This window comes from Staurois parvus, unplaced genomic scaffold (genome assembly GCF_062004578.1).
Source record: "Staurois parvus isolate SC_StPar_1 unplaced genomic scaffold, SC_StPar_1.0 ptg000206l, whole genome shotgun sequence".
In the NCBI taxonomy this organism is placed as follows: domain Eukaryota; kingdom Metazoa; phylum Chordata; class Amphibia; order Anura; family Ranidae; genus Staurois; species Staurois parvus.
Genome location: NW_028318002.1, coordinates 2,203,932 through 2,231,554, shown reverse-complemented (window position 1 = coordinate 2,231,554; position 27,623 = coordinate 2,203,932). Strand labels below are relative to the sequence as shown.

General features: G+C 40.3%; 1 protein-coding gene across 3 annotated transcripts in view; it reads right to left on the bottom strand.

Moving 5' to 3' along the window:
- The window catches only part of NF1 (neurofibromin 1), a 364,217-nt gene that overhangs the window by 54,670 nt on the left and 281,924 nt on the right, over positions 1-27,623 (bottom strand). For all 3 annotated transcript variants that reach the window (XM_089678515.1, XM_089678513.1, XM_089678514.1), the window contains 11 exons: positions 22,045-22,324; positions 21,282-21,496; positions 19,707-19,768; positions 19,514-19,628; positions 16,837-16,938; positions 14,529-14,669; positions 10,470-10,599; positions 6,424-6,555; positions 4,295-4,430; positions 4,024-4,181; positions 123-245 (listed from right to left, as the gene is read on the bottom strand). In XM_089678515.1, coding sequence (XP_089534641.1) covers positions 123-245; positions 4,024-4,181; positions 4,295-4,430; positions 6,424-6,555; positions 10,470-10,599; positions 14,529-14,669; positions 16,837-16,938; positions 19,514-19,628; positions 19,707-19,768; positions 21,282-21,496; positions 22,045-22,324 — 1,594 coding nt within the window. The remainder of the gene's footprint in view (positions 1-122; positions 246-4,023; positions 4,182-4,294; positions 4,431-6,423; positions 6,556-10,469; positions 10,600-14,528; positions 14,670-16,836; positions 16,939-19,513; positions 19,629-19,706; positions 19,769-21,281; positions 21,497-22,044; positions 22,325-27,623) is intronic.

Sequence of the window (27,623 nt, the reverse complement as noted above, 5' to 3'; positions counted from 1 at the left end):
GAGAGGCAAAACTTCTAAAAAAAAAATAAAAATAATTGTCTAGTCAAATCAACTTGGGATAAATTTAATGTTTAATTAATTTCAAAATGCCACAGAACATATTATTCTACACAGATATATACCTATATCATAATCATTCTCTGCTACTCTTCTCATTTTTGGAGGTGTAGTGATGCCAGATTCAATCTCCTGTCTTTTAGGAGCTTTAACGTCAGATATTAAGTGGTCAAAGCTTTTTCTTGTACCTATTGTTAAAAAAACAAGAAACATATGTTGTTAAACAGTTTACAAACTTTGATGGAATTTACACCTGACAATATAGAAATGTCATACTTACCATAAACTTGTATTCTTGGTGTCAATTGAGGAACACAGGAAAGCTTTCACCTTTGGGTTATACTGCTGCCTACATAATGAGTGGACACTGGCAAACAAAAAAAACGTAAGGCCAGACCAGAGTATAACCACTCCCACTACCAGCATTTCTGCAGCTCAATAAGCCACCTAAAGGATGCTGTATCAGATGAAAAAGAAATGTCCATCTGGAATAACTTGGAGAAGGTGTGAACAGCAGACCAGTTGGCAGAGGTGCTCATAGATCTATTAGAGTGTGCCTTAAAGTGAAAATAAAGTCAAAATAAAAAATGACATATGATGCAATCTTTCACTAGAATTAGCAATGCTTTCTTTGTGTTTCTGACCTCTGTTTTTTTTCGATCTGTTGATCCTGCTGTTATTTTTAAATTTCATTCAACAGACCAGCTGTGCAGAAAAATTGGTAGTTAGACTGTTGAGACAAACCATTTACCACTGACAGGAGTGCTACAATGGCCAGCTTACTTAAGTAAAACCTTTATTCCAAAATGGAAAAGAAAAACAAAAAACTGTTGCTTCTCTATAGATAGAGGAGCCACCCTAAAGCTGGCCATACGTAGATTGAAACTTGGCTGGTTCAGCACGGAGCGGACAAAGTTTGATCGATGTATGGGCAGGCTGATTGTACCCAAGCAATCATTGTATTCTGCTGGCACAAGCGATGTTAGTGTGGTGATCTCTCCAACCGATGTGCCTTTGTGTTCTGTGTTGTAAGATAAGGCGGCAAGCTCAGAAACATTTTACAAAGCTGATAGCTACAAGAAAAATTCCCCTGTGAGTGACAGTAGAGAGGAATGTTCCCAATAGGTTCAAACAGCAGCTTCTAAAGGGCAGAGAGAACCAGATTTAGATCCCATGGAGTCACAGAGGAATGTATAGGCCAAGTTTTATAGGGGATCCCCTGCACAAAAGGTCTTAGATCAAAGAGTTAGGAGCCAACAGTACCTGAAACAGAATGGGAAGTGTGGACGCTGGGTGGTTGAAGATGCTGAAAGCCATACGTTGTTTCATACCCAACAGCAGGAAAGAGAATTTTTCCCATTGGAAAACTCATGGAGTGAAAGCCTCTAGATTCACGTTAAGTGAGGTATACTTTCACTGTCTGATGGTAGATGTTATGGGGCTTTCTAGCCTTGAGCATTATAGGAATCAGACTCAGAGATGTCACTGTGTCTAACAACCTGGGCTTCAATGGCCATGTCTTTTAAGACAGTAACTAAGTTGTTGGATGGCAACATGGCTCTAGGTCTGGATAATCTGGTAGGGCCCAATGTGCGTCTGCAAGAATTCATACCAAGATGGGGAAGGGATCACTCTCCCAGGACCAGGTGCTACTGGCTGAAGTAGTCTGCCAGAGCAACGTATTGCCTGAATAAAGCTGGAATGTACACAACTGATTAGTCTACAAAGTATAGTTCTACCCAGGACAAGAACCAATTTCTCTTGCCACAGTGAAACTTCTGGTTTCTCCCCTATGGTTGATGTAGACCAAAGCCGTGATGTCCAACTGAATCCAGTTTGGATGGCCCTCAAAACAGGTTGGTCCTACATTGAAGGGAAAGCACTAGGATGTTTACTGGGAGATTAGATTCCTCTGATGATCACGTCCCCTGCACCTAAAAGGTGTCCAGGACTCATCCCCAGCCCAACAGGCTGGCATCCGTCATGAACAACTTTAAAAAAATTGAAATAAAGGAATTCCCTGACTCCAGAGCCAGATTCCCGAGACACCAAGCCTTGTCCTTGGTGACAACCAAAGATAACCGAATATTGTGCTTCAGATTTCTGCAATTAAATTGTCCAAAGTGAACCACGCTGAGGCTACGATTAGCCCAAAGACCCTCATGCAAAAGGTTGGAGTTGGGCAGCTTCTGGATTCAAAAGTTTGAACCTGAGATTTGTGGGTCTGAAGTTTCTTCAGAAGGGAAAAAAAGAATACTCCAGCTTGTGATTTGTCTAGCACCAGACCCAGATACTCCAGTTTTCCAGTTTTCAATACAATCTGACAAACTCTCACTGACTGCTCTATCAGGAGGTCGTCTAAAGTATCCTACAATAGAGATGCCATAACACACAAGGGCCAACACATCTGGTAATGTAGGGGCTCTATACAAAGCCAGGAAAGTCTTTGTGTGCAGGAAAGATGGGAACATGTAAGTATCTATTTTAAACATAGAAGCAGAACGTTCCCTGATGAAGGAAGGTATTTAGTGCCTTTGGGTTCAAGATAGTATAAATGCTCCCTATTGCTTTTGAAACAAGGAGGGGGTAAGGAACAAAACTCATTGTGACCCTGGGATACCTTTGGATCCAGGCATCTGGAATACAAGCTATCAAAGCATCCACAAAGATCAACAGACAACCACTCATTCTGGAAAGTGGGGGCAGACCTTTATATGGAAGAAGGCTTGTCTGACTATTTGGAATTCCTTCTTTTGCGGGTGCAGACAAGCTTTAACACCAAAGTTGAGGAAATGGAAAAACAAAAAGGGCCACTTCTTGACAGACAGAGAAGAAGATGTCTTTTTAGTCTGCTCCTTTGGGTTCTTCCACTCTTGCCACCAATGACATCCTTAAAAGGTATCTAAAGCCGATCTGAAGCATTGTCTCTCATGGGATAGGTGGACCAAATGCTTCTTACAAAAGAGCTTCAGCAAAAACACTCTATGCATATGCACCAACAGGAGGCACATGAACGAAATAATACAGGAAGGCTTCCAGTAAACCATTGCAGCTGAAGTTTAATGCTAGAGCCATCCATTCCTCAGTGGTGGTTAGATCATTATAAAAATTTTTGATTGGTTGTATATGGTTTTGCAGGGTAAAGTCACAGCCAAAACTGATTGCAGGGCATGACCCATCAGCAAGAACAGAACTGTGGAGAGGGCTTCCAACCACTTATCAGTTGGAATCCTAAAAGGAAGGTGGTTCCTTTATGGGTATGGTAGTCTTGTTAAGGCAAGACAAGGCTGAATCTGTGGTGGGAAGGGAGCATTTCTGAAACAAATCACCCCCCCCCCCCCAAAACAGGTATAAAGTCAGCAAATGCTTAGTGAGAGCATACAACATCTCATGTTGCTTCCAATCTCCAAAAAGTAACTGTTAGAGAAGGAGGTTCATAGAGACAGTCTTTGCATCTTAAGTGCAGAAAATACATTTAGGTAAAAAAACCCTTCAGCCTTTAACAACTACTTTAACTAGAGTGGAGTCTGGAAACCACCTCACAGGGAACCCAGTGCCCAACGGTTACTTCCAGGCTAGCCCACAAGATCTAGTCAAGAAATGTCTAGATATAGCATCGTCCAAAGCCAAGCTGAGGAAGACTGCATCAGAAAGCAGCGATGTAAAAAAAAAAAAGAAAAAAAAAGGTGCTCTTAAAATTATAGGTTAGTCTTTACAACAGTGATGCTAAAGAAAAGATGTCAATTTCCTAGGACAATAGCAAAAATCTGAGGCATGCTAGTAGCATGAGGGTTTATACCCTGCGCTGGCCTACACATTTTTGCTTGGTTGACAGTATAACCCAAAAGGTTTAAAGACTCCCTTGTCCCTTGAGTGACAAGAAAGAGCACTCTACTGAGCTATTTAATGCCTTGTACTGAAGAAGATTAAACATAATGGACTTGTAAAATGTAACATTTAACAAACCTAAGAGCTTCTTAGTGTTTGCTTGTGATGGCTGCCCCATGTCCAGACTCATGGACTTCCTTGTCCGTGGGCTAACTTGTCCAACTGTGGGGTAACTTGCAGCTAGATGCATGCCAGATCCTTTTGGAGAAGACCATGGCTGGTTCTCCTTTAACGTTCTATGGAAACAAGCAAAAAAATTAGAAGGCTCCTATGTTGTCTTAACTAATATGCATCAAGGAGATATTGCAAAGTTTCTGCTGTGCACATGTATTAAGCACCAAGTAATAACCTGCAAGTGGGGTCGCTGTGATGTATTGGATATGTATCCATAGGAACATTTTCCATTGAAACATCTGTTAGCAACAGTGATTTTCTGTGTTTCAAACTGCAGCGGCTCCTCACCTCTTCAGACACAGTGAGCAAAGCTAGGAATAAAAAAATATATGTCAGTCCAACATATACATTCATTTTTCATAAATAATGCCAACAAATAAAGCGATAAGAAACCTTTTTTCTCTTTAATTTCAGTTGAGGAAGTCCAGACTTGCATAATATGAATAGTTTTCTTCCTTGAAAATGCACCTCTCTTTCTTGTCCAGCTGGTTCACAAACAGCTGCTCCCACATAACAGTTTTCAGGTGTCTCCTTCAGCTAGTCAGCTGCTAAGGAGAAACCCATGCATGCTCACAGGAACACACAAGAACTATCAAGCCACATCCCAATTCCCTCCTCCAAGCATACTGATAGCTGCAGGACAAAGGGAATAGCAGGCGCATAATGTTGCAGTCTATGTATTGATGAATAAATGGATAAAATTTCAGTTAGGGCAAAAGCAATCCAGTAAGCAGCAGGGCAGGCTGCAATGAAGTGAAGAAAACTCTGGAGTGAAAGAATAAACAAAGGACACAGCACCTCTAAATGTAAACTGTATGACAATTTTAATAAAAAGGTAAGTATAAGAACTCACATCTTCAAACAGTAAAACAGGCTCTTAGGGATATGTGTTGTACGTCTGTCGCCAGATACAGAAACTGCTCTAGAGAAGGTACCCTGGTCAGTCAGCAGAAGGCGCTGCAACAGGTAAGGCATCGATGGTAAAGCCTGGTTGGGTCTCCAATATGTCCGGAGCTAATGGCGTTGGGCGCCTGACGTCATTGGGATGCGACGCGTTTCTGAGCATGCGAGGGAACCGGCATAGGCCAGTGCGCTCTTTCATCAGGCATAGGTGGAGCATAGGAGCAGGAAGGGAGAGTAAGTAGAATGACGGGGGATGATGGACAGGGCCAGGGGCAGGGAGACAAAAATGAAAAAAAAATGACAGGACAGCAGAACGATGTCCGTCTGAGGGGAATAGTAAATCCATTGCTGGCAGGTCACACAGAAACACGTCTCATCCCGATGACATGAGACGCACAACGCCACTAACATATAGGAGACCCAACCAAGCTTTATCATCGATGACTTACCGGTTGCAGCGCCTTCTGCTGACAGACCAGGGTACCTCCTCTCCAGACCAGTTCCTACATCTGGCTTCAGACGTACTACATTTATCCCTAAGAGCTTGTTTTACTGTTTAAAGATGTGAGTTGTTATACTTACCTTTTTATTAAAATTTTCATACAGTTTACACTTAGAGGCACTGTGTCCTTTGTTTACGATAGCTGCAGGAACCCATCATTTGTCTATCCTCAATGTCTCCTCTACAATCTGAAACTTGGGGCTCAGTGCAGATTGTCCCAGACCGAACAGTGGTGACAAAGAACTGTGGGTGTTTGTGGACAGTGGAGGCCGTAAATCTGCTGGGGCATATTTTACCTTCATGCTGTAAATGCATTTAAGTAAAAAAGGCTAAGGCTTTAGTACTATATTAAGCAGGATTCGAACAACATTAAATGAATTTATTGAGAGCGATCACACAAAAAGCCACCTAAATATCTTCCAGTCCTGCTCCTTCCCTGCAGCTAAGTAACTGGCAAAACGTAGACTAAGAAAAGATTCTGGCACCTAATGAATAGTCTTAACAGCTCAATCACACTACCATTGGTCTCTGAAGAGGGATTCATGTGCAGATCGGTCTTCAGACAGCATCAAACAGGCAGTGAGGTGCCATTGTATTGCCTTACTACCTGCTTTAACCCCTTGATCCCTGCACTAGCAAGCTGCAACTGCAAATGTGTTGCTGGTGGGGAAGGGGGGGGGGCTATGAATCATGAGCAGGTACAAAAGATGCTGCTGCTTTTGTAAAACGCATTTAACTTTTGTGACCACTTATTATATTTCAAGAGCAGAAAGCTTAAAAAAAATCACTATGGATTAACGATTTGTGTATACGCATCAAATCTGTCAACTTTTTTTGCAGATCTGAGAAATCATACAAATATAGATTTAGTCAGTTATGATCGCTGAAATATTTCTTACCTGCTAAATAAGCAACACTCTGTGTATTTACTTCAAACTTATCACAATTCCTGTGTTTGTTAACAAGTGTGAGCAGCGTGTGAAGGATTCTCACTGTTCTTGCCACTGTAGTAGGAGATGGATGTCGATATCCTAAAAATGATAAAGTACTTACAGTTCACCAATGTTAAAAATGGTCTTTTACACGTCTGCCGTTTATAAATGATTACCATAAGGAGAAAAACATTTTTTAGCAATGTTTTGCAAACCTGAAAATTTAATATTAAGTTCTTCAAAAGGAGAACTGTGCCAACTATGTAAAGAATAACACACAAGTGAAAAGTGGATCTCCATTTAAACCTGCAGGCACAAAGGTGGCCAGAAGCAAACAGATGTCTCGCAACAATAATAGACGAAGCAATATTGGCCTGCCATTGATGATACTGGCACCCACCAATCAACATACTAAGGCTTAGCTGTTGCAACCAGACACTTCCACCAGTTGGGCTCTCCCATTCATCTTCATGGAGCTTGTACTTGTGCCTGCACACTGGAACACAGGCAAAAGGGAGACAAGAGAGAGCTAAAAGTGGGAATATGCTACATCTGAGGTCTGATTTTTGGTATTATAGATAAGGGGGAGGGGGAACCCATCAAGGCCTTTCCATACAAAAGTAAACCTGTACTTTAAACCCAACAGTTTTGTACAACATATTTTTTTTTTTATTAGGGTCAGGACTGAAGAAGATCTTTATCATCTTTACGCCTGGTTCACACTAGTGCGATGTCAGATATGAAATCAGTTGCACAGAATCGCACGACAATGGAAATCATGTTATTTTTAACAATGCCCATTCACATCAATGCAGTGTAGCGTTTGGAAAAGGTACGATTGAGCTATTTTGGTGCGTTTGCAGCAAGATTTTGGCCTCATAAATTCCAAAGGAAATGCCCCAAAACCACATGTAAATTTCATATGTAAACTGTACGTATATATGTTTTTGACAGAGTTTGTACATAAAATCCTCCAAAAAAACCCCATGAAAACCATGTCAAAAACCCACTATGAAATCGCAGAGAAAAAAACACCAAGTAGCAGCTGCACTAGTGTGAACCCAGCAGGTGGAGCTTTATGCTCCTTTTACATTTAACAAATACTTCTTTCATGAAAGAAACTTGTGGTTTACAGAAACTAAAGGGGTTATGCTATTCCCCTACCAAACAGAATCTTCCCTTTTAAAGATTGTCACAAGTTATAGAAAAATGTAAAGCTGTGTTTACTTTCAATACCCATTCGTGTTCGATGGTAATTAGTACGATCGGGTATTCAAACACTTTGCCAGAATCTGCATTAATCAAATAAAATTTTTTTACATATGACTGAAATGGGGCACATGACAGGGATGTCCTACGCCTTTCTGTCTTTGTCTTGGTGATCAAACCCTTCGCTAACCTGATTACACAATTCCCACACATCTATAGTTTCATTCAGGGTAATCTACGGTATCATGCTGGGTAATGTACAAGAAAGGGTTGCTCTATATGGACAACACTAAAATATTCTGATGGTCTAAAACATGTGCTTCATGCCTTTCCTAAAATCAGAGGACTTTGGAAATTTCTCCGAGTTCCAAGTTAGCCTGCAAGGAATGAAAATGCATACGGAAACTTGGAAATATGTCACCTAAAACAAACTGGCTGAATAAACCTAAAGAAAATAATAATATCTTGCCAAACCGTTCTATACCTTCCGTTCAGCACCAAAATACATGGCAATTAAACATTTCTTGGTGTTGGATTCTCTGTAGTAACGCCTCACCCTTCATATGAAGTGTCACCACTAGATGTCAGTATTATAAGCCCCACTCCCCAAAAGAGTGAGGGGGCTTTTATGTCTCACTTACATGTTAGCATAAGAGCCTGGCACAGGACATAGGTGGAACATTTTCACCTAACACAACCCTTGAGCCAGACCAAGCATATACAATTGCTACACAAGCCATTTTGTAACTGAATAACTGAATGTTATTTTAAATTACCTTTCCTTTTCAATCTGCAGTGCTGTAATTGTCTGTAAAATTCAATGCAATATGGCAACGTGGAGGCATTTCGTACATCATCGGTGTACAAAACATCCCCACAAGTTAGATTTTTGGCATACTCTGCAACAAAAATGTAATTTTGTGAGATACTCCCAAAGGGTTAATCACTTCTAAAGGGATGCAGAACCTGCTAGAGTCCTCATCAGAACACATGTAAGTGCATCAGCTGATTAATAATGAAAGTCGCTTCCATTCAGATTCACTCTGCAGACAATAAATAGCCTTTGATTCAGAGCAGAAACAAGTAGCAATCTGCATCAAAGTCTGGTAAAATCCTACAATGTACATTGATCACCCAGAGGACCCCCCCCCCCCCCAAAAAAAGGGGAATTACCTTGAAATACTCATCCTTAAAGTACAATGGACTCTGAACCTGAGTAACCCAGTGCCTGCTTTATACTCTCCACAATCTCAGGCCCCAAGGCTATTTGATTCATCCCTTATACAATGGACAAAAGTCTGTTGTCACCTGAATCATTTTGGGAAGTAAAGGAAACATTCCTCACCACAATTATCAGCGGAACAGAGCTCAAGACTCAGTTGTTTTTCTTACAAAGCTTGTATTAAACCCAAAAAAACTATATAAAATCAAACTTTTGAACCCTGACAAGTGTCCTTGCTGCGACTCAGCTACAGCCATGAGTGTGCTCTGAACAATTATTCCTGACTGGACAAAAAAATTCCCCAATGATTACAAAAATGGAGTTTGCCATTTCCTCTAGATACCTACTTGCCATAAAACAAATACACACTTCTGGATATTGCTGTCCAGTTTTGTTTTACACCAGGAAAGCAACTTTATTAAAATAAAAAAAGACTCCACTTGGTGAAACCTCAGTTTTGAGATTGAGCTGGTTAAGAATGTTCTCTTCAAACACAAACAAACCTATTAGCAGAACATGCACTCAAAAATTTGATAAGGCATGGCAAGTATGGTTATATGTCTTCTCGTATAATTGAAATTGACTAAATGTATAAACTGCATACAGTATTTGTCAATGTCCTCTGGCTGATTGTATAATGTGGTTGCAATATAGGGGAGAAGAGAGGAGGACAGTATATGTGTTTGTGTGTGTATAACCCGAGTTACCGGTAGTTATATGGCCTATTCAACAAGTCATGTTGTATTGTATGTATGCCTATTGCATATATCTTTTTAAAATGACTTTTCCAACTGTTCCAACCCTCCAGCTGTTGCGAAACTACAAGTCCAATCATGCCTCTGCCTTGGGAGCCATGCTTGTAACTGTCAATCTTGCAATGCCTCATGCCAGTTTGACACCCGTGTTCTAAAGTGTACATTCACTTTGCTATCTTTACCAATTTGATTCCTTTGAATCAATCCCATTGGGTCAGAGCAATCACTCATCACTTAGCTGATAGTTCCAAAAAATATATTTCAAGTCATAAAAAGCATTTACTGTATGGGTTTTTTTTTAGCTATCCTACAGTGCTCTGAGAGTCCTTTGTCCTGTAATAAGTATTTGTTTAAAAACAAAATATGGCTTATCGATAGTAAAAACAAATCTAGAAGCTTTTAAACTAATAAAATCTACCTAACTCAAAGACTGCTTTAAAAAGGTACCATCAGAAAACTTAAAAAATAAAAAATATTATAAACTAGGGTCGTCTGTTTGAATCCCAACCACAACACCACCTGCATGGAGTTTTGCATGTTCTCCCTGTGCCTGTGTGGGTTTCCTCCAGGTACTCTAGTTTCTCCCACACTCCAAAGACATTCTGGTAGTACAGTCCCCTTGAGGGTGAAGGACTGATGTGAATGTACAATATATATAACGCGCTGCGTAAATGGACGGAGCTATATAAGTACTTATAATAAATTAACAAAAAAAAGATACCAACGGGCCAGCATCAGGGCATGTCTAACAGACTAATGTGATCTCAATTTCACAAAGGCTATCAGATTCAATAGTGTTCATAAAAAATACATTCAAATTAACACACCTTTCAACAAGTGCCCAACTAGTGCAAAATTGAAGTTAGAGTTGAAATTGAGGCCAACAAAATGGTCCATTTGTTTACAATGCCATTCCTCAAGAGGATTTCTGATTTCCATAAAAACTTCTTCTGGGCTCTAAAAAAAATGACAAAAACAGCTTTTTAAATACCAGATTACAAAATCTCACAGTAACTCAATAAATATGAGAATAAATTCTACTATCAAAAAGCATATCATTAGAGCACTGAACTTTTAATATTAGAAAATACAATTTTGTATACTTATCTTGTAGACAGACTCCTACGATTCAAAAAGTGGAAGGTTACTTCTGCATCATTCTTAATTAATTATAATTAACCACTTCCCTAGAGGGCACTTTTACCCCCTTCCTGCCTAGACCAATTTTCAGCTTTCAACGCTATCGCACTTTGAATGACAATTGCGCGGTCATGCAACACTGTACCCAAATGAAATTTTTATCATTGTTTTCACACAAATAGAGCTTTCATTTGGTGGTATTTAATCGCCACTGGGTGTTTTATTTTTTGCGCTATAAACAAGAGCAAAAAAAAAAAAAAAGTTTTTCTTTGTTTCTATTATAAAATTTTGCAAACAGGTAATTTTTCTCCTTCACTGATGTGCATTGATTAGGCAGCACTGATGAGGTGACACGGATAGGCAGCACTGATGGGCACTGAAAGGTGGCACTGACGGCATTGCTGGGCGGCACTGATGGGCACAGGTGGGTGGCTCTCAAGGGCACTGATGGGTACAGGTGGGCAGCACTGATCTTCTGTGTCCTGATGATCAGTGCCGATCTGTTCGCTGACAATTGCCGGTTCTCAACAGTACTTTCCTGTGCAGCAGATAACCGGCAACTGTATTTACCTGGTGATCTGCTGTGTCATTGGACACAGCTGATCAGATGGTAAAAGACTGCTGTGATTGGCCTTTTACCACATCACGTGATCAGTTGTGTCCGTAGCGATCAGAGATCGCCGGGTGCGCAGGAGGGCGCGTTCTGGAAGGACGTCATATGACGCCCTCCCAGAACTGGACAACCACGCTGTAGCCGTCATTCGGTTATAGCGCGGTTGGCAAGTGGTTAAGACAACTTTATTTCCCATTACCAAGCAATACTGATTTATTAACCATGTGCAAAAAAGCAAAAGGTTTCAAAAACCTACAACCACTAGGCTATAATAATTTAATGCAGGCAGAATTTACTACTTGGCTTCTGCAATTTGTGCTCATTAAAGTATAGGTAAACCAAAACTTTGAGAATTATGATGCGACAATGGTTGATAGGCAGAAGACAACCCAATGGGAAGAGCCATAAACTTAAAGTGGTTGTAAAGGCTCAAGGTCCTTTGCAGCAGCCCCCCAATACTCACCTAGGCCCCGTCTCGATCCAGCGATGTGCACTGTAGTCTCGTTAGTCCCAGGACTTCCTCTCCTCATTGGCTGAGACAGCAGCGGGAGCCATTGACTCCCACTGTTTGCATTCACAGCCAGTGAGCCAATGAGAAGAGAGGGGGCAGGGTCAAGCTGCAGCTCCATGTGTGAATGGACATACAGAGCATTGGGTGCCCCCACAGCAAGTTGCTTGCTGTGGGGGCACCTGACAGGAGGGGGAGCACCAGCGGGGGACCCAAAAAGAGGAGGATCTGTTGGGCTGTTCTGTGTAAAACCACTGCACACAGCAGGTACGTATTATGTGTTGTTTTTTTTTTTTAAATGCAAGTCTTTAATATCACTTTAAAGTGCTGCTCGTCCACTGTACAAAGCAGAAACTGCTGAGACAAAGGAAAAATTGGGATGTGCAAACACACGTCTATTGATGCTGGAAATTCCACCATGCTGCAGCAATGACAGACCAGGCTGATCTTATATGCAACTCTTGGACCTGTAAAAAAAGGAGTGGTCCTTGGAACTGCAAATAGGTGTGTTTAAAAGCCATGAACTGGTACAACACTCCTAAAGAGAAACGCTGTTGTAAAGCAGTCCAAAAGGGCCTGCAATCTTGATGAAAAGACAGCAGGTTTTGAAACTCCAGCCTGTATCTGTCAGACACCATGTCCTGGACAATATATCCAAAATGCCTGAAGTCTAGGCAGGTGAGCAGACATTCTCTAACTTATACAAATGGAGGTGACCTTTATTGTAAGGAGGGCTTGGTAGCAGAACTGACTGGCTTAGACGTCCAGGACTTGTGAGGAACCGGATTGGAGAGCTTGGCTTTTGAAGCAGAGGCCTGGGAAGGACAAAAGCAACTATTCTAAAACCCAGAAACAAGAAAAATGTTACCATGTTTGCTTTAGTTTTCTTCTGAATGGGTAAGAATGCTCTTTCTGCCCATGAGTTTCTTGATAAACGTGTGCAGAGACTCAGTGAAGAGTCATTCTTCCTCAAACAGATGGCAGAATTCTGTGAACCTGTACTGACATGAGAGCCAAGTGAGACTTTTGGAGCAGGGATTTCATCAAATAGTTTATGTAATAAAGGCTACTGGAAGCAGCTTTAATTTATGGAGCACTAAGCAATCCATCAGAATTGATGAGTACCTCAAACCTTTTGTCCACAAGGTCTTTGGGACATCCTCAACTGGTATCGTAAAGCATTTGTTGAAGCAGGATATAGCGAGATTCACCACAGATGCTTGGGTCTCTTCCACTGGGTACTGGTGCACAGACCTCCTGGGAGGTGTATATATTTTATATGGTCTCAGCCAGTTCTTGTACAATACATTCTGTACTGGTGGGTGAACCAGAAAGGACCCAAGTGGTTTCTTGGGTTTGGGAACTGACCTCCATATTAATGACTTCAGGTACAGAAGGTGGAGATGCTTCAAACTGCAAAACAGAAGCACACCTATCTTGCCCACCAAAATCTTAATGGTTTCCCTCAGTTTGGGAGAGATTAAGAGTAGCTGGCCATTCTTCACGGTAGGAGTTCTCCGACTCCAAAGGTTCACTGTCCACTTATTCCTCTTCTTGCTACCTGCCTTGTCTTCACCGGGTAGCAACGCTGCCACGATGGACGAAACAGACAAAGGCAAAGCAGAAGACACCAACTGGCAATACTAACGCTTTGCAGGTCCGGTAGTCTCAATTAACACCAAGACTTTTCCCATTAGGTCTGCCAGAGAGGCAGCTAATACTTATTTAGTTATAAAAGAGGAGAGTGTACCTGAATAGATAATGGAAAGATTTCAAGGTGTGGAGAGTGGGTTATGGGGGGGCTAGGTGTGGGAAAAGTTGTGAGTAAAAAGCACTAGGTTGAAACTCCCCAATTCACCCACCATGGAGAGGGACCGGAACTACCAGTAAATCAAACCTGCACTGCCCAGCACCTATAGAGTATCCTGCTGCTAACTGCATCACATTGTACTGATGTACCAAGAGTTGAATACCACACGCAGGGTTTAGTGCCAAAAAGCAACATTACGCTGCTGCAATCATTTTGCCTAAGTGGTGTTGAAGCATCCAGGTGGAGAAATGATTCTACATACGAGAATGCGAGCGACTTGAAACTTTCAGTAAGTTCGCAATTATAGGTCGGAATTCTGTTTTCAGTAGAGAGATCATACATCACGTAAGTACACTAGCAAAACACTAAGGATTGCTGGGAGTGGGAGGGGTTATATGGGCTGTCCTAACAGTTTTATTTGCCAGTGTCCTCATCTGAAGGTGGCAGCATACAACCCATGGTCAGAATTTAAAGGAGCCTATGTTCTGTACTGTATAATTAAGAAATAGATTTATACTATTGCTTCAGACCATAGCTAAAAACGCTTGCTTGCTTAACATTAATAACTGTTGTAAATACAAAAATGTTCTAATGTAAAACAAACGTAAAGCAAATAATGGTGCACACAGGTTTTCAGATGTACAAGGACAGCTGTTGCAAAATCTAAGGCAAACAACTGAACACTATAAAATAAGCTTTTGATTCCATCTTTGTATGCCTTATATCGCACCCCCTTTCCCCTTAGCACAAGTTTACATTTATATATACTATGTTTCTAAAGAAACTTGTTCATTTTAGAAGCTATATAAATTTACCTTGTCATTGAATACTCGAAGGCTGTCTAATGTGTGCAGGTTTTGTTCCAGTAGTGCTGTACCTGCTGAATATAAATTAACCTCATCCAGCTGGAGTACTGCCATTGCCACCCAAAAGAGAGCTTTGTGCATAGGGGAATCCTAGAAAATATTTACATAAAAATCTAAGATAAACACTTCAGATATCAAACCTAACTTTGAGTAGCTTTTAATTCTACAAAAACATTTTACAGACATTCCCAGTATTAATACATATACAGGCGTCCTCATGCACGACCTGTAAAATTTTGAACCACAAACATGCAAAACAGATGAAAAAAAATTAAAGCTGCAGTCAGGAATAAAAAAAAAATAGGCATCTATATATTTTTGCACATCACAGATAGCTTGTTAAAGCTCCCTGTGAGTCCAGAAGCCTGCCTATTACAGACATCTCCTTAACAATTCCTAAAAAAAAGTGAAACCCTTGCCCAGGCCCCTCCAGCAATGCACCATTGCTCAGTAAGGTTTCCATTCACTTTAAAGCTGATCTACAGTTTTTGTAACACTTTACATTTAGTTTGTTTGGGCCAACTGACCCAAACGAACTATATCCCTCACTAACGTGAGGCCGCTGGATGTGCTGTTTTCTGCTGTATTCTATCAATAGAAACAGAGGTTTTCACATCAGCCCGCCTCATTGACTTAGCCAGAGGAAGCTTTGTATTCATCGATAGAATACATTGCTTTTCATGAATGGCTGAGCACTGCTCAGACTCACTCTATTGTGTTCCAGGTATGAGACAGGAATTTCTCAGCTCGCACCTGGAACATAGTGCTGTATTTAGCCTCAGTTACATGCAGTCTATAGAGCACATCCAGCGGCCTCACGTGTTAATAAAGGACATAGCTCGTTTGTGCCAGCTTGGCCCAAACAAACTATGTGCCAGCTTGGCCCAAACAAACTATGTAAAGTGTAACAAAGCTGGAGATCAGCTTTAAAGGAGATGTACAGCCAAAGCCGGTTTAGCTGTACTTCTCCTGTGCATTACAGGAGTGCAGAACCAACCAGTTCTGCACTCCTGAGACCCATTTTTAGCCAACAGCAGGCTAAAGACAGCTGACGAATAACGTCACTCAGCTAGTCCTGGGCTGGGGAAAAGATCCCAACCATATGATCAGGATCCACCTAGGAGCCTGGACCGGCATCTGGCTCAGCCTTTCAGCGAGCTGCTCCCGCCCCCCACAGCCGAGTGCTCCAGTGAGTACTGGGAAGGCAGAGCAAAGAGCCAGAGACTGACAGTCCCAGCTCTCTGCTCAGAGCGGCAGGGAGAACTGAGCAATCAGTGGTGTTTGATTGTTTAGTTCTCACCCTAAGAACTGACGGGGGACAAATGCAGCATCGGATTGATGCTGCATCCACCTAGGTAAGTATGATTTAAAAAAATTCCCATACTTCTCCTTTAAGGGAATAATAATGAGGTTGCAGGCCACAGCAGAAAAGTTCACTTATGAACTTTGGAGCTCTATATTAATGTTCTTACTAGCTAACCGAGCTTTCAGAATGTTTTTAAAGTGGTAGTAAACTCCGTTTTTGAACTTTTACTTACAGGTAAGCCTATAAGTCTTACCTGTAGGTACAGTGAATATCTCCTAAACTTGTGCTATTTAGGATATATTCACACTGGATGCAGCCAGTGATGTCACTGGAGCATGCACTCTGAAGGGAAGGCAGATCCGTGCCATCCCTTTAGAGCTCTGTGCCGTAAAACGTGTATGTGCGGGAGTGACGTCATCACAGCTCAGCCGAAAGACAGGAGCCAGCAAATGCAGAAGGAAGACTAGGGGAAGATGGAAGCCCTGTCAACGGTGACAGCGCACCACTGGAGGGCATCATTTTAAGATAAGTATTTCATAATGTGCTAGTATGCAATGTACACTAGCACATTATGCCATTGCCTTGCAGGGGTTTTTGTTTTCTTTGGAAAGGCTGTGAATTACTACCGCTTTAGTGAGACAACATACTCTTGACAGTTACTTTCTGAATTGCAACTTTTCTACCTCCAGTGGAAAGAAGCAGGTACATGAAACATTTCAAATGAACAAGAGTTAAAAAATTATGTAAGACACAGATGAGCAGAGTATGGCCTGTAAAAACACAGACACGAGAGGATTTTATAGAGGGGGTAGTCTGACAAACTCAATCAGTGACACAAAAAAAACAAAACAAAAACCAAGCTAGGTCTTTTGCATGCACATCTCTGCGAAATGTTTTAGTTTGAGGATAACTTTTAAACATAACATTGTAGAATATAAATGAAATGCTTACCTTATTTAGAAGCGGCTGCAGTTTGGTTAGTGCTATCACAGTGGCTTCTATGAGAACTTGGCTGTTATAGTTGTCCGGACCTTTCAAGCAACTTTCCAATCCCTAAAAGAGAATATCAACACTCTGTATAAAATATAGATAACATAAAATGCACCAGATTACAACTATAGGGGGTAATGAGTGGGCCACAGTTCTTTCTCATTTACCAGATGGGCAACAGTTCTTTCACATTTCTCATTCACAATCTATACAAAATAGAAAAGAGCACCCATTTTTTTTTTCTGCTACCTGAGTTTTCAGAAGTTATGAGGCTGAAAATGAAAAATTAGACACAATTTTAACAATTATTGGCAGCACAAGGCCCTTGTATGAACTATGCAAAGTCCCAGTACTAAATTATGCTTATGGCCCAATGATTTTTTTCATTTTTTTTACAACAGCAACTGTAGTGAAGAAATGTTCATCCAATGAACAAAAAGTACGGCTAAGTTTACAAATGTGCATCTGAATTTTTGTGCGTTTTTCATGCATATTTCTTGTGTTTTCACATTTTTATCATCAACTAAAATCTGTGGGACTGAAAATGCACAATGTTGCACCAAAAAGAAATGCCTGCACCTTTTTCCAATTCACACAGAAGCTTGTTCAATAGGTGTGAATGGGCTCCAAAGACAACAGTGGCATTCTTGCTGTATGCACAGGTATGGATGGGAACTTGAATAATGTTTTAGGTTAGCTCTCAATTATAAATCAACTGATGCATGCTCTAAACAAATAGGACTTCTCATTTACACATGACATGGCACTTCTTTATTTAGACTAGCACTCCATGACAATTTTAAAAGAAATAAGCCAGGATCACAATTAAAGGAAAACTTTCGGAGCATGTTACACCCATATTTAAAGTGCAACATATACAGAGTGCCTCTCTTTAACGGCAGGCTGGGGATCCTATACACCCCACAGCCACTGTCAAATTTTAAAATCTGAGCGGCCTTGTGGGGCTCCGCCTGCAGAGCTATGTCATTCATCCATACAGATCTACGTATGAAAAAAGAACAAGTCCTGTCTGCCACCATGGCAGATGGCTTGTAGATTTCACTTAACTACGAGGGCACTGATAAATACCCTTGTTGTTCATTGACACTTTTTCTAGCTTTCTTACAGAAAGCCTGTACTGAGGTATGGGTAGAAAGCCAGAATAAGTAACTGTGGGAGACTGACATTGCACCCATGTTCTATTGATTGCAGTCAGCAGGTGGCAAGTGTGAGTCTAGTATGCCAGAGCTTTATATAGCTGACTTACTTACCTAATGTCTATACAAACCTCAGTATTAGGATTTCAGATTACACACAGAGCAGAGACAACAACCACACTCCCCTACTATAAAGACTAAGAAATGCAGAGCTGCATTCCCCAGGAGCAGCCAACAAGTGGCGAGTTTCTGGGTCTTCTTATAAAGAAAAAAATGAAGAAAAGGACAGTACAGATTTTATACTCTTAAGCTAGCAATCCACACATATATTCCCCTCTCCAACCATGCTAAATAGTGCAGATGGGGTTATATCCCCCTGCCAGTTACTGAATTCAGAAAGCCATAGGACCTGCAGCTGTCTGAATACCCACAAAAGTGATCAACTTAATAGGATGTAGTCACTGTTCAGCTGAACTTTGTCAAGAAGGGTGGTGCTGACAGAGGCCACCCACGACTTGATTTGCAGCTGATTCAGCAGGAATCAGCTGGAACTTGAGCAGTGTATGGGCAGTTTGAAGCACAGATGCAACCCATAGTAATGTTTAAAGGTAAAATAAACCTTTTTATAAATTAAAATAATACGGATCTTCTGCCACTGGAAATCAAGGAGTATGACTTTCAACTCAATATATTAAGAAAAAAAGTTTTTTAAGCACAAAGGTCCTAGTACATTGACATCCATTAAAGAAAACTGAATGCCAACTGGAATCAGTGGACACAGAATATTAGCTATCGTTTATCATAGCAGTAGTATTCCAATCCTAAAATAAGCCATTCCATAGCTATCCTATCTTACTGTACTGGTGGATAGAAGCTGTGGAAAAATCTTTGTTGCTCCTGATCTCGTGTCAAAACTCTTTAGCATTCCCTAGCTAGCAGCTGAGAAAATTCAGCCTGAAAATTATATATAATTATATATACATACACACCCAGGTAAAGTGCTGCATAAACTGACAGCGCTACATAAGTACCTGTAATAAATAAAAATGTAACTTGTGAAAGTTAAGTCTGTTCTCACACAGTTTGCCCTCCTTCCCTTCTCAAGTGGCTGGATCTTTACTTTTCTCCTATTGGCTAAAGTCAGCCAACAGAAAAAAAAAAAATAACATCAGCCAATGAGAAAAGGAGGGATCAAGGAAAAAGGGAAAAAAAAAGGAAAAAAATCAGTAAGTACAGTGGATTTTGCATGGGGCTTCACAGGTATGCAGGGGGAGCAGGGTGAGTAAAGCAGACTGGAAATTCTTCAGTGCTTCTGCTGTGAACTTTGAGGGTGAAATGCACCACAGTTACAGGTCAGTGAGGGCTTTAAATTAATTTATCACTAGTTATGAATATATAAATACATAGGTTCACTTTAAATTATATGCTGAACTATATTTCCCAACATAAATCTAAGGAAAATTGTCCTAAGAATAGAATACCTTGCTTAAAATTCGGATAATCTGTTTAATCTGTCCATGAGATACACGCTTGCTTATACAGCCAAACACAACAAGCGCTCGTGGCTGTAGTGAAGGATTGTACTGAAATGCAAACCTGAGTAGACAGAAAATGGATTTTTAGTAAAATGTAAACATCAAAAGGAGATAATTTTATTTTGTTGTGAAATCATACTTTTGAGCAAGTTCAGTCCACTGGTCCAACCATTTGCAAGTTGGGATATCTCTCATGCAAGCCTACAACAAAATTCAGAAAGTAATTAAATGACAGTAAATAAGAACTATTTTCAAAGTAAGAATTTCGATTCAACATCTATGCTCAGGCAATCCTACCTGAATAATAGTAATGTTTTCAAAATATGAGTGTTTTCAAAATTAATTGTGTAAGCATATCACCAGTTTCAGTAAAATATAATTTTAACTATCATAAAAGTAGGATAAATGTGTAGGCCTTTGCGCTCTCTGACCGCTCCCCCCACTGCTGATGTTTTCTTTCAGCCCTGACCACCATTGCTCTGGAGGGTACAATTTTATCTATATTCCCATCGCACATGTTCCTGAAAATACGGCTCTTCAATGGTGGGTGCTGTAGCGACTACCAGCCAGGAATGGAAACATCATAGGCAATTTGCCAGCACACCATGGATCTCCAAATATGGTCCAAAGAGGTTTTTATTGTGAAAAAGATCACATCACAAAAGAATGTCCAACATTTCAGAGCCGTGCAGGGCCCCTTTGTCAGGCATGTGATGATCACAGGGGTCCTGCGCAGCACCGAAACGTTGCACTTTTTGTGATGTGATCTTTTTGCAATTTGTCTCTTTGGACCATATTTGGAAATCCATGGTGTGCTGGCGAATACGTACATTTCTCTGAAGGGGGCTCTTTATGTCTCTCGATATCAATATGACTTTTATCCTACAGTTATAATGGAATTAAAATGCTTCATTTGACAGGATGCTTGTTTAAGAAGTTTAAGTGTTACTACAGTAAAAGAATAAAAATGTAATTAAAATAACAAACATGTTATACTCACCTGTTCTGTGCAGTGGTATTGCACAGAGCGGCCCCGATCCTCCGCTTCTTGGCTCCTCTTTGCTATGAAGGCACAGAATGTCGGAAGCGCTCCCCAGCTGTGTCCCTATGGAGCCGCGTGCCGTAGACATACACAGCAGGAATTAGTCCCACCTCCCACTTCCTTGCATTTGAGTGACAGCAGCAGGGGTCAATGCCTCGAGCTGCTGCTCAAATGCTGTGTGAAGATGAAGTGAGGGGAGAATAGATCCAGCCATGTACAGTGCTGGATCTCCTCTCCCCTCTCTTTCCCTTCACACTGAGAAAAGGGAGGAAAGGAAAAAAGAAAACATTTTTTACCTTAATGCAAGGAATGCATTAAGGTAAAAAAACATTTTTAGCTTTAGTTTCACTTTAAGCGTGGACTAGAATACAATAATTTCAATCTAGGTAAATAAAAGCATCTGGTTATTCAGGAAAAATTCATCCTATTCTCATATGATGTGTTGTTAAACCCAACAACATACCCAGTATTTTGTGTATATCATTCAATTTACTATTGCTCAATGCTATTATTGAGGGTAGAAAAGGGGTCTAAAAGGCAACTTGGGACAATGTTCTGCTAAGATGTGCATATGACTACAGATAAGTACACGTATGCATTGTGAGTGGAACGGAACAGAGAACACCTTTAATGACACCATTAAATTAATGAATAGATATTCTTAAATGTTACCTCCATAATTTCTAACAGTGCTTCTGTAACAGTTTCCAATGAAGTCAGAGCAAATGTCTCCCTCTCATAGGAACCAGGCGAAAATGAGCGATCACGATAACTGGATCGGAAAGCAATAACTGCAGCAGATTTCACTTTACTAATCCCAAACAACAGGTAGAACTTAGGCAGGGAAAACTCAGTAAGACTGAGCCGCAATACTTGCTTGGTCTCCTCTGTGGACAAATAGACAAACAAATACATAACATTTTTCATGGACAAAAGCTGATAACGTTTATTGGGACTCAGTTTTTCATGCTAATAAGAATGAAGAGTACCTAGTACAAAGCACCACCCAAACACCCATGCCACCCTCAGCTTTGGCAGATATAAAACATAGCTCAAATGCATGATCATTGCCAAACTTGCCCATGGCCAGACAGTACTCGAAGGTCCTGGATCTTGCATCTTCTATGGCCTTTACACCTAAAGCTGCACATGCACTAGGCACTGCCGTAAAGAGTAACGGCCAATGCGCCCAAAAAGGTATAGGATGCCCATATTTTGGCATGCAGGCAACAGAGAATGTATGAGCCGTTGGCCAGTTAACACTGCCATTTATCAGGCTGCACAATGACATCAATCGGAGTTGTGTTATTTTATCCTATCTGTGCTGAGGGTGGGAGGTTCTATACTGTAAGGTAACATTTATACCTCAAGTCATATTCCCAAAAAAGGCAAACAGATTCGATTACTCAAGGTCAGTCCTGCAAAAATTACTCACCACTAAAATTCAGCTGTGAGCAGGTACACAAAGAGTGAATAATATTGATCACAAGTCCATGGGTGGAAGCTCGAAGAGAAAGAGGACCTGTTGCCACCAATAATGTGACAACATGGAAGAGGTAGGGTAGATGGGCAGCCACATCCAAGGAGTTGTTGAAGGACAGCATGAGCATGTATCGGGCAAGTATGGCAATATCGTCCCACATGAGGTGCTGTTCCAGTGTTGGGGTAGGAGAAAGACAGGTCTTGTCAATTATTTTGCACATCCTCCCGATCACCTGAAAAGAATGCATATAAAGCTAAGCTCAGAACATATTAATGCTTGATACTACAGTGTATTTATGCATGAAAGTAATAAAATCAACTGGAAACCTAAAAAGTAATAAATGGAGTTAAACATATATGCAGTGTATTATTGCATCGGCAGAGTAAAAGGTGAGACAGAAGCCTTAAATCTCCTGTCTGCAATGCTAGATTTAAATCCTGCGTATATATGTAATCAGCCACTGTGTCTCCACCTAAAGAGAGTGAGAGCGCAAGCAACATTACTCTTAAAGCATTATTAAACACAAAACCAAAAATGTAATATATTGCAGCCTACCAATCATTAGATGTGGTGGATGCATACGTTTTCTTTTTTATGCTTTACCCTCTGTTTTCACCTGGTGATTTGGACAATAACTCATCTCTTTTATTAGAGTGCCCCCCACTTTGGATGAAGGAGCACTGGGGCACCCTTGGATAGCAGCTTTATTAATCCTGGGAGAGTGTTAGATGTACTAGCAGATTTAGATACACTAACAAATTTAAACTGAACTCCTGCTAACACATAAGCAGTTACAGCAACAGTTTTTTTCCTTTTGGGATAAAGGTTTTACATAAATGAACACTTCCCATTGTAAGCACACCTGTCAGTAGCAAATGGTTTGTCTCAACCCTGAAACTGCTGCATTTACAGAAAAGCTTGTTCTTCTGAAAATCAACAGTTACTGGGCCAGATCACAGGTGAAAATAGAAGAAAAAAAAAAGTAAAAAAAAAAAAAAAATTCAACCATTGCATCTAAGAATTGGTAAGCTGCAATACAATATATGTTTGTTTTTATGTGTTTAATATAAATTTAAAGATTAAGCCCAATCCCTTTCCGCTTTTTGTAGAACAAGATGGGGATGTGCACTCTCTTCAGCGTAGTTCTGGAGCCCCTAGTTGCTGCCAGAATTAGACTATCCTCTGATATTGTTGGTTTTTGCAGAAATACTGAAAATGATAAAAAACTGCTCTTGATGAGGCATTAGTATTTCTTGGAGACACTTCTAAATCCCTGACATCTGCATATATGCAATTTTCAGGTTTCACCATAAACTGGAATATAACCATTCTCATGTTACTATACCCCATTTTGGAGAACCCACCTGCAGTAGCTAGACAAATGGTTTCAGTAACCTCCTTTTAAAAATTTAGGCATATACATTTCCCCAGACTTGGCTGATATTACGCAAAGATCATACAGCCAATTTTTCTTTTGTTTAATTTTGACTTAAGACAACCCGGACAAGTCCATCATTAATGAAAATTAAAGACATGAAAAGATCCAACAGATAACACAGTACAGACACAGGCCTATACATACACATATCAAGGCACCATCTTGTTAATGGTGTAGCTCCCTAATATAAACAGAGTCTTTGTACATAACAAATAACAAAATAAGGATTTACTATTTACAAAGTAACAAATATTGATAAAGCGAGTGGACAAAAGCCAGAAACTGACATGGATGCCAACACTCATAGGAATAGTTAGAGGTTGAAGTACAGGAAAGAGGGGATCCATGAAGAGAAATGAGGAAGAGAGGGGAGGTAGGAACAGTGCACAGTTACCCCAACCTGAGCCAAAGAGCAAGACTCAGTAAGGGCAAAATTATCTCCTGGAGTTAGTATAGGAATGCCATCTACAACCCCAATTCCCCAAAAATTGGGACGTTGTATAAAATTTACATAACAGGATGCAATGGCTTGCAAATCTCAATCCCATATTTTATTCACAAAAGAAAATCAAAACCATATAAAATGTTTAAACTGAGAAAATGTACCATTTTAAGAAAAAAATAAGGTAATTTTAAAATTGATGAAGGCAACATCTCAGAAAAGTGCGGACAGGGCCTTTTTACCACAGTGTAGCATCTTCTCCTTTGATCAACACTATTTAAACATCTGGGAATGACCAGTCGATGGTGTTTTGCGAGAGGAATGTTGTTACCTTCTTGTATTGTACAAAAAGGCAACAAAATTAAAAACATGACAGGAGACAGAAGAGACAGGACTGTTGAGCAGTTAAAATCCTATATTGTATAAGATTTTAACTGCTCAACAGTCCTGTCTCTTTGTCATGTTTTTAATTTCAAGATGCACCGAATATGCAAGCAGGCCAGTTAAGCACCCGGACTCTTCTACTATGAAGATATGCTGTTATCATAGATGCAGTATGTATATGGTTTAGCATTGTACTGTTGAAATATGCAAGGTCGTCCTGAAAAAAAAAATCATCTGGATGTGAACTAATGCTGCGCTAATAACTGGCAATATCTTTCAGCACTGATGGTGCTTTTCCAGATGTGCAAGCTGCCTATTCCATATGCACTAATTGCACTGAGCATTGAAAACAAGCTGTAAGGTCCCTCTCCTATAGTTTGGAGCATGCAGTGCCCAAGGTTGCCCAAAACACAGAACAGTTTTCCACTTTGCAGCAGAGCATTTTAAATGAGCTTTGGCCCAGAGGAGACGGCAGTGTCTCTGGATCATGTTTAGATATAGCTTTCCCCTTTGCAAGATAAAGCGTTAACTTGCATTTTTGGATGGCACGGCAAACTGTGTGATTTTTGGAAGTATTCCTGAGCCCGTGTGGTGATGTCCATCACAGACTCACACCTGTTTTTAATGCAGTGCAGTCTGAAGGTCCAAAGATCACATGTATCCAGTATTGTGTTTTGGCATTGTCCCTTGCGCACAGAGATTTCTCCAGATTCTCCAGATCTTTTGATATGTAGATCAGCTTTTCTCAACCAGGGTGCCCAGGCACCCTGGGATGCCTTGAGGTTTCTTCAGGGGGGCCTTGGCAAAATGTCTAAAAACTGCCCAAAGCTTGTATACAAGTGAGCAGTTGGAACAAGGCTCCTTTTTAGTTACACAAAGCCATAGGATTTCATTGTGCACCATTATGATCTTCTAGACGCTGGCATCCTGACAACCAATGACATCAGTTGATAAGGAGGAAGTCAGCTGCCTGCACAACACCCTAGTTTAACCCTCCCCTGCCCCTTTCCATCAGTACTGGGGTCGCTTTAGCTCAGTGATGGAGAAAAACTGAGGGAGAAGAGAAACACTGGAATACTAGTCAGTACCAGTGTACAAAGGTGTATTTGCTTTGGAAGAATAAATCACCTCTAACGTTAGGTGTCCTACATGTGTGGATATTACTGCGTTATATAAAACTATTAGAATCATTTTTCACACTTTAGAATGGAGTGCCTCAAGACTGTTCATAATTTTAAAGGGTGCCTCGGGACTGTCTATAATTTTAAAGGGCGACTTGACTGAAGAAAGGTTGAGAAACACTGCTGTACATGATGTTATATTTAAAGACTTTGCAGTTTTACATTAAGGAACATTATTCTGAAATTGTTCGACAATTTTTGGATGTAGCTTTTCACAAATGGATGAACTTCTGCCCAAACAACTCTGACTCTCTAAGATGCTCTTTTTATACCCAATCATGTTACAGACCTGTTGCCAATTAACCTTATTTAGTTGCAAAATGCTCTTCCAGCTCTTCCTTGTTAGCACCAATTACTTTGTCAGCTTTTTATTGCCCTGTCCCAACTTTGAGACGTGTTGCTGCCATCAATTTCAAAATTACCTTATTTTTTTCTCAGATTAAACATTTGATATGTTTTCTGTTTTCTACTGTTTAAAACGATCAGTCCATCCAAGTTGGACCAATGTAACCATGTTAAAATAAAACTGGAACTCCATTTTTAATTTATAGTCAGGGTTGGAAGTGATGGACAGTCTCCAATGGGGAAATATTAGAAATATCTTGCGAGCCAGAAAATGAGCAAACACTCCTTATTAATACACTCTAATGCTGGATCGCAAACCTCTAGCACATAACTACCAATGTGATAAACCGCAAAAAATAAATCTATAGTGTTGCGCTCCCAATCCTTAAATCAATATTTTGTTATTTGAATATGATCTCTATAATAAAGATCACAATAATTAAGAATGATGTGTATAAATAAACAAAAATACTAATATTCTTAAACTTTAAATTGATACCAAAAAAATATTGTGCATGAAAAATGAACAATGACAATAAATCACTAAAAAATATTTAAATAAATATAAAAAATATAAAATAAAATATAAAGATAAAAATAAAGATAATGTCCCAAAAAGTGACTTTGTGCTGGAAAATCTTCAATCTAAAATAATTGTAAATCGGTGACTGCTTGTGAATCCTCCCTCCAGTGAAGATGTGCGCTCACCTCATGAGAAGCCTGCAATTAAGCTATAAAAGCTTGCGGTTCACCTCCTTTGGAACCTACTAGTTTAGAACTCCTGCTTGAAGATAGGATGAATCTCCTCTCCAGAGGGTGCAACTCCTCTATACTTTCATCTCCATGCGATTCTCCACATATAAAAAAGATCTCGACATGGTGCTTTATCTTTTATATAAGTATGCCTTTTATTTGCTTATGATATGGCACTCACATATAAAGTGTGCGGATAGTGGTAGCACAAATGCAATCCCAAACCGCCGCTGATTGTCGGAGCTGTGTACTCGTGGTCCGGCAAACAAACTGACTCCCTCCGAGTGACGTTGCAGTCCCACCCCTACGCGTTACGCCACTGGTCACGTGGCTTCATCAGGGGGATTTGATGATAATCAAATCCCCCTGATGAAGCCACGTGACCAGTGGCGTAACGCGTAGGGGTGGGACTGCAACGTCACTCGGAGGGAGTCAGTTTGTTTGCCGGACCACGAGTACACAGCTCCGACAATCAGCGGCGGTTTGGGATTGCATTTGTGCTACCACTATCCGCACACTTTATATGTGAGTGCCATATCATAAGCAAATAAAAGGCATACTTATATAAAAGATAAAGCACCATGTCGAGATCTTTTTTATATGTGGAGAATCGCATGGAGATGAAAGTATAGAGGAGTTGCACCCTCTGGAGAGGAGATTCATCCTATCTTCAAGCAGGAGTTCTAAACTAGTAGGTTCCAAAGGAGGTGAACCGCAAGCTTTTATAGCTTAATTGCAGGCTTCTCATGAGGTGAGCGCACATCTTCACTGGAGGGAGGATTCACAAGCAGTCACCGATTTACAATTATTTTAGATTGAAGATTTTCCAGCACAAAGTCACTTTTTGGGACATTATCTTTATTTTTATCTTTATATTTTATTTTATATTTTTTATATTTATTTAAATATTTTTTAGTGATTTATTGTCATTGTTCATTTTTCATGCACAATATTTTTTTGGTATCAATTTAAAGTTTAAGAATATTAG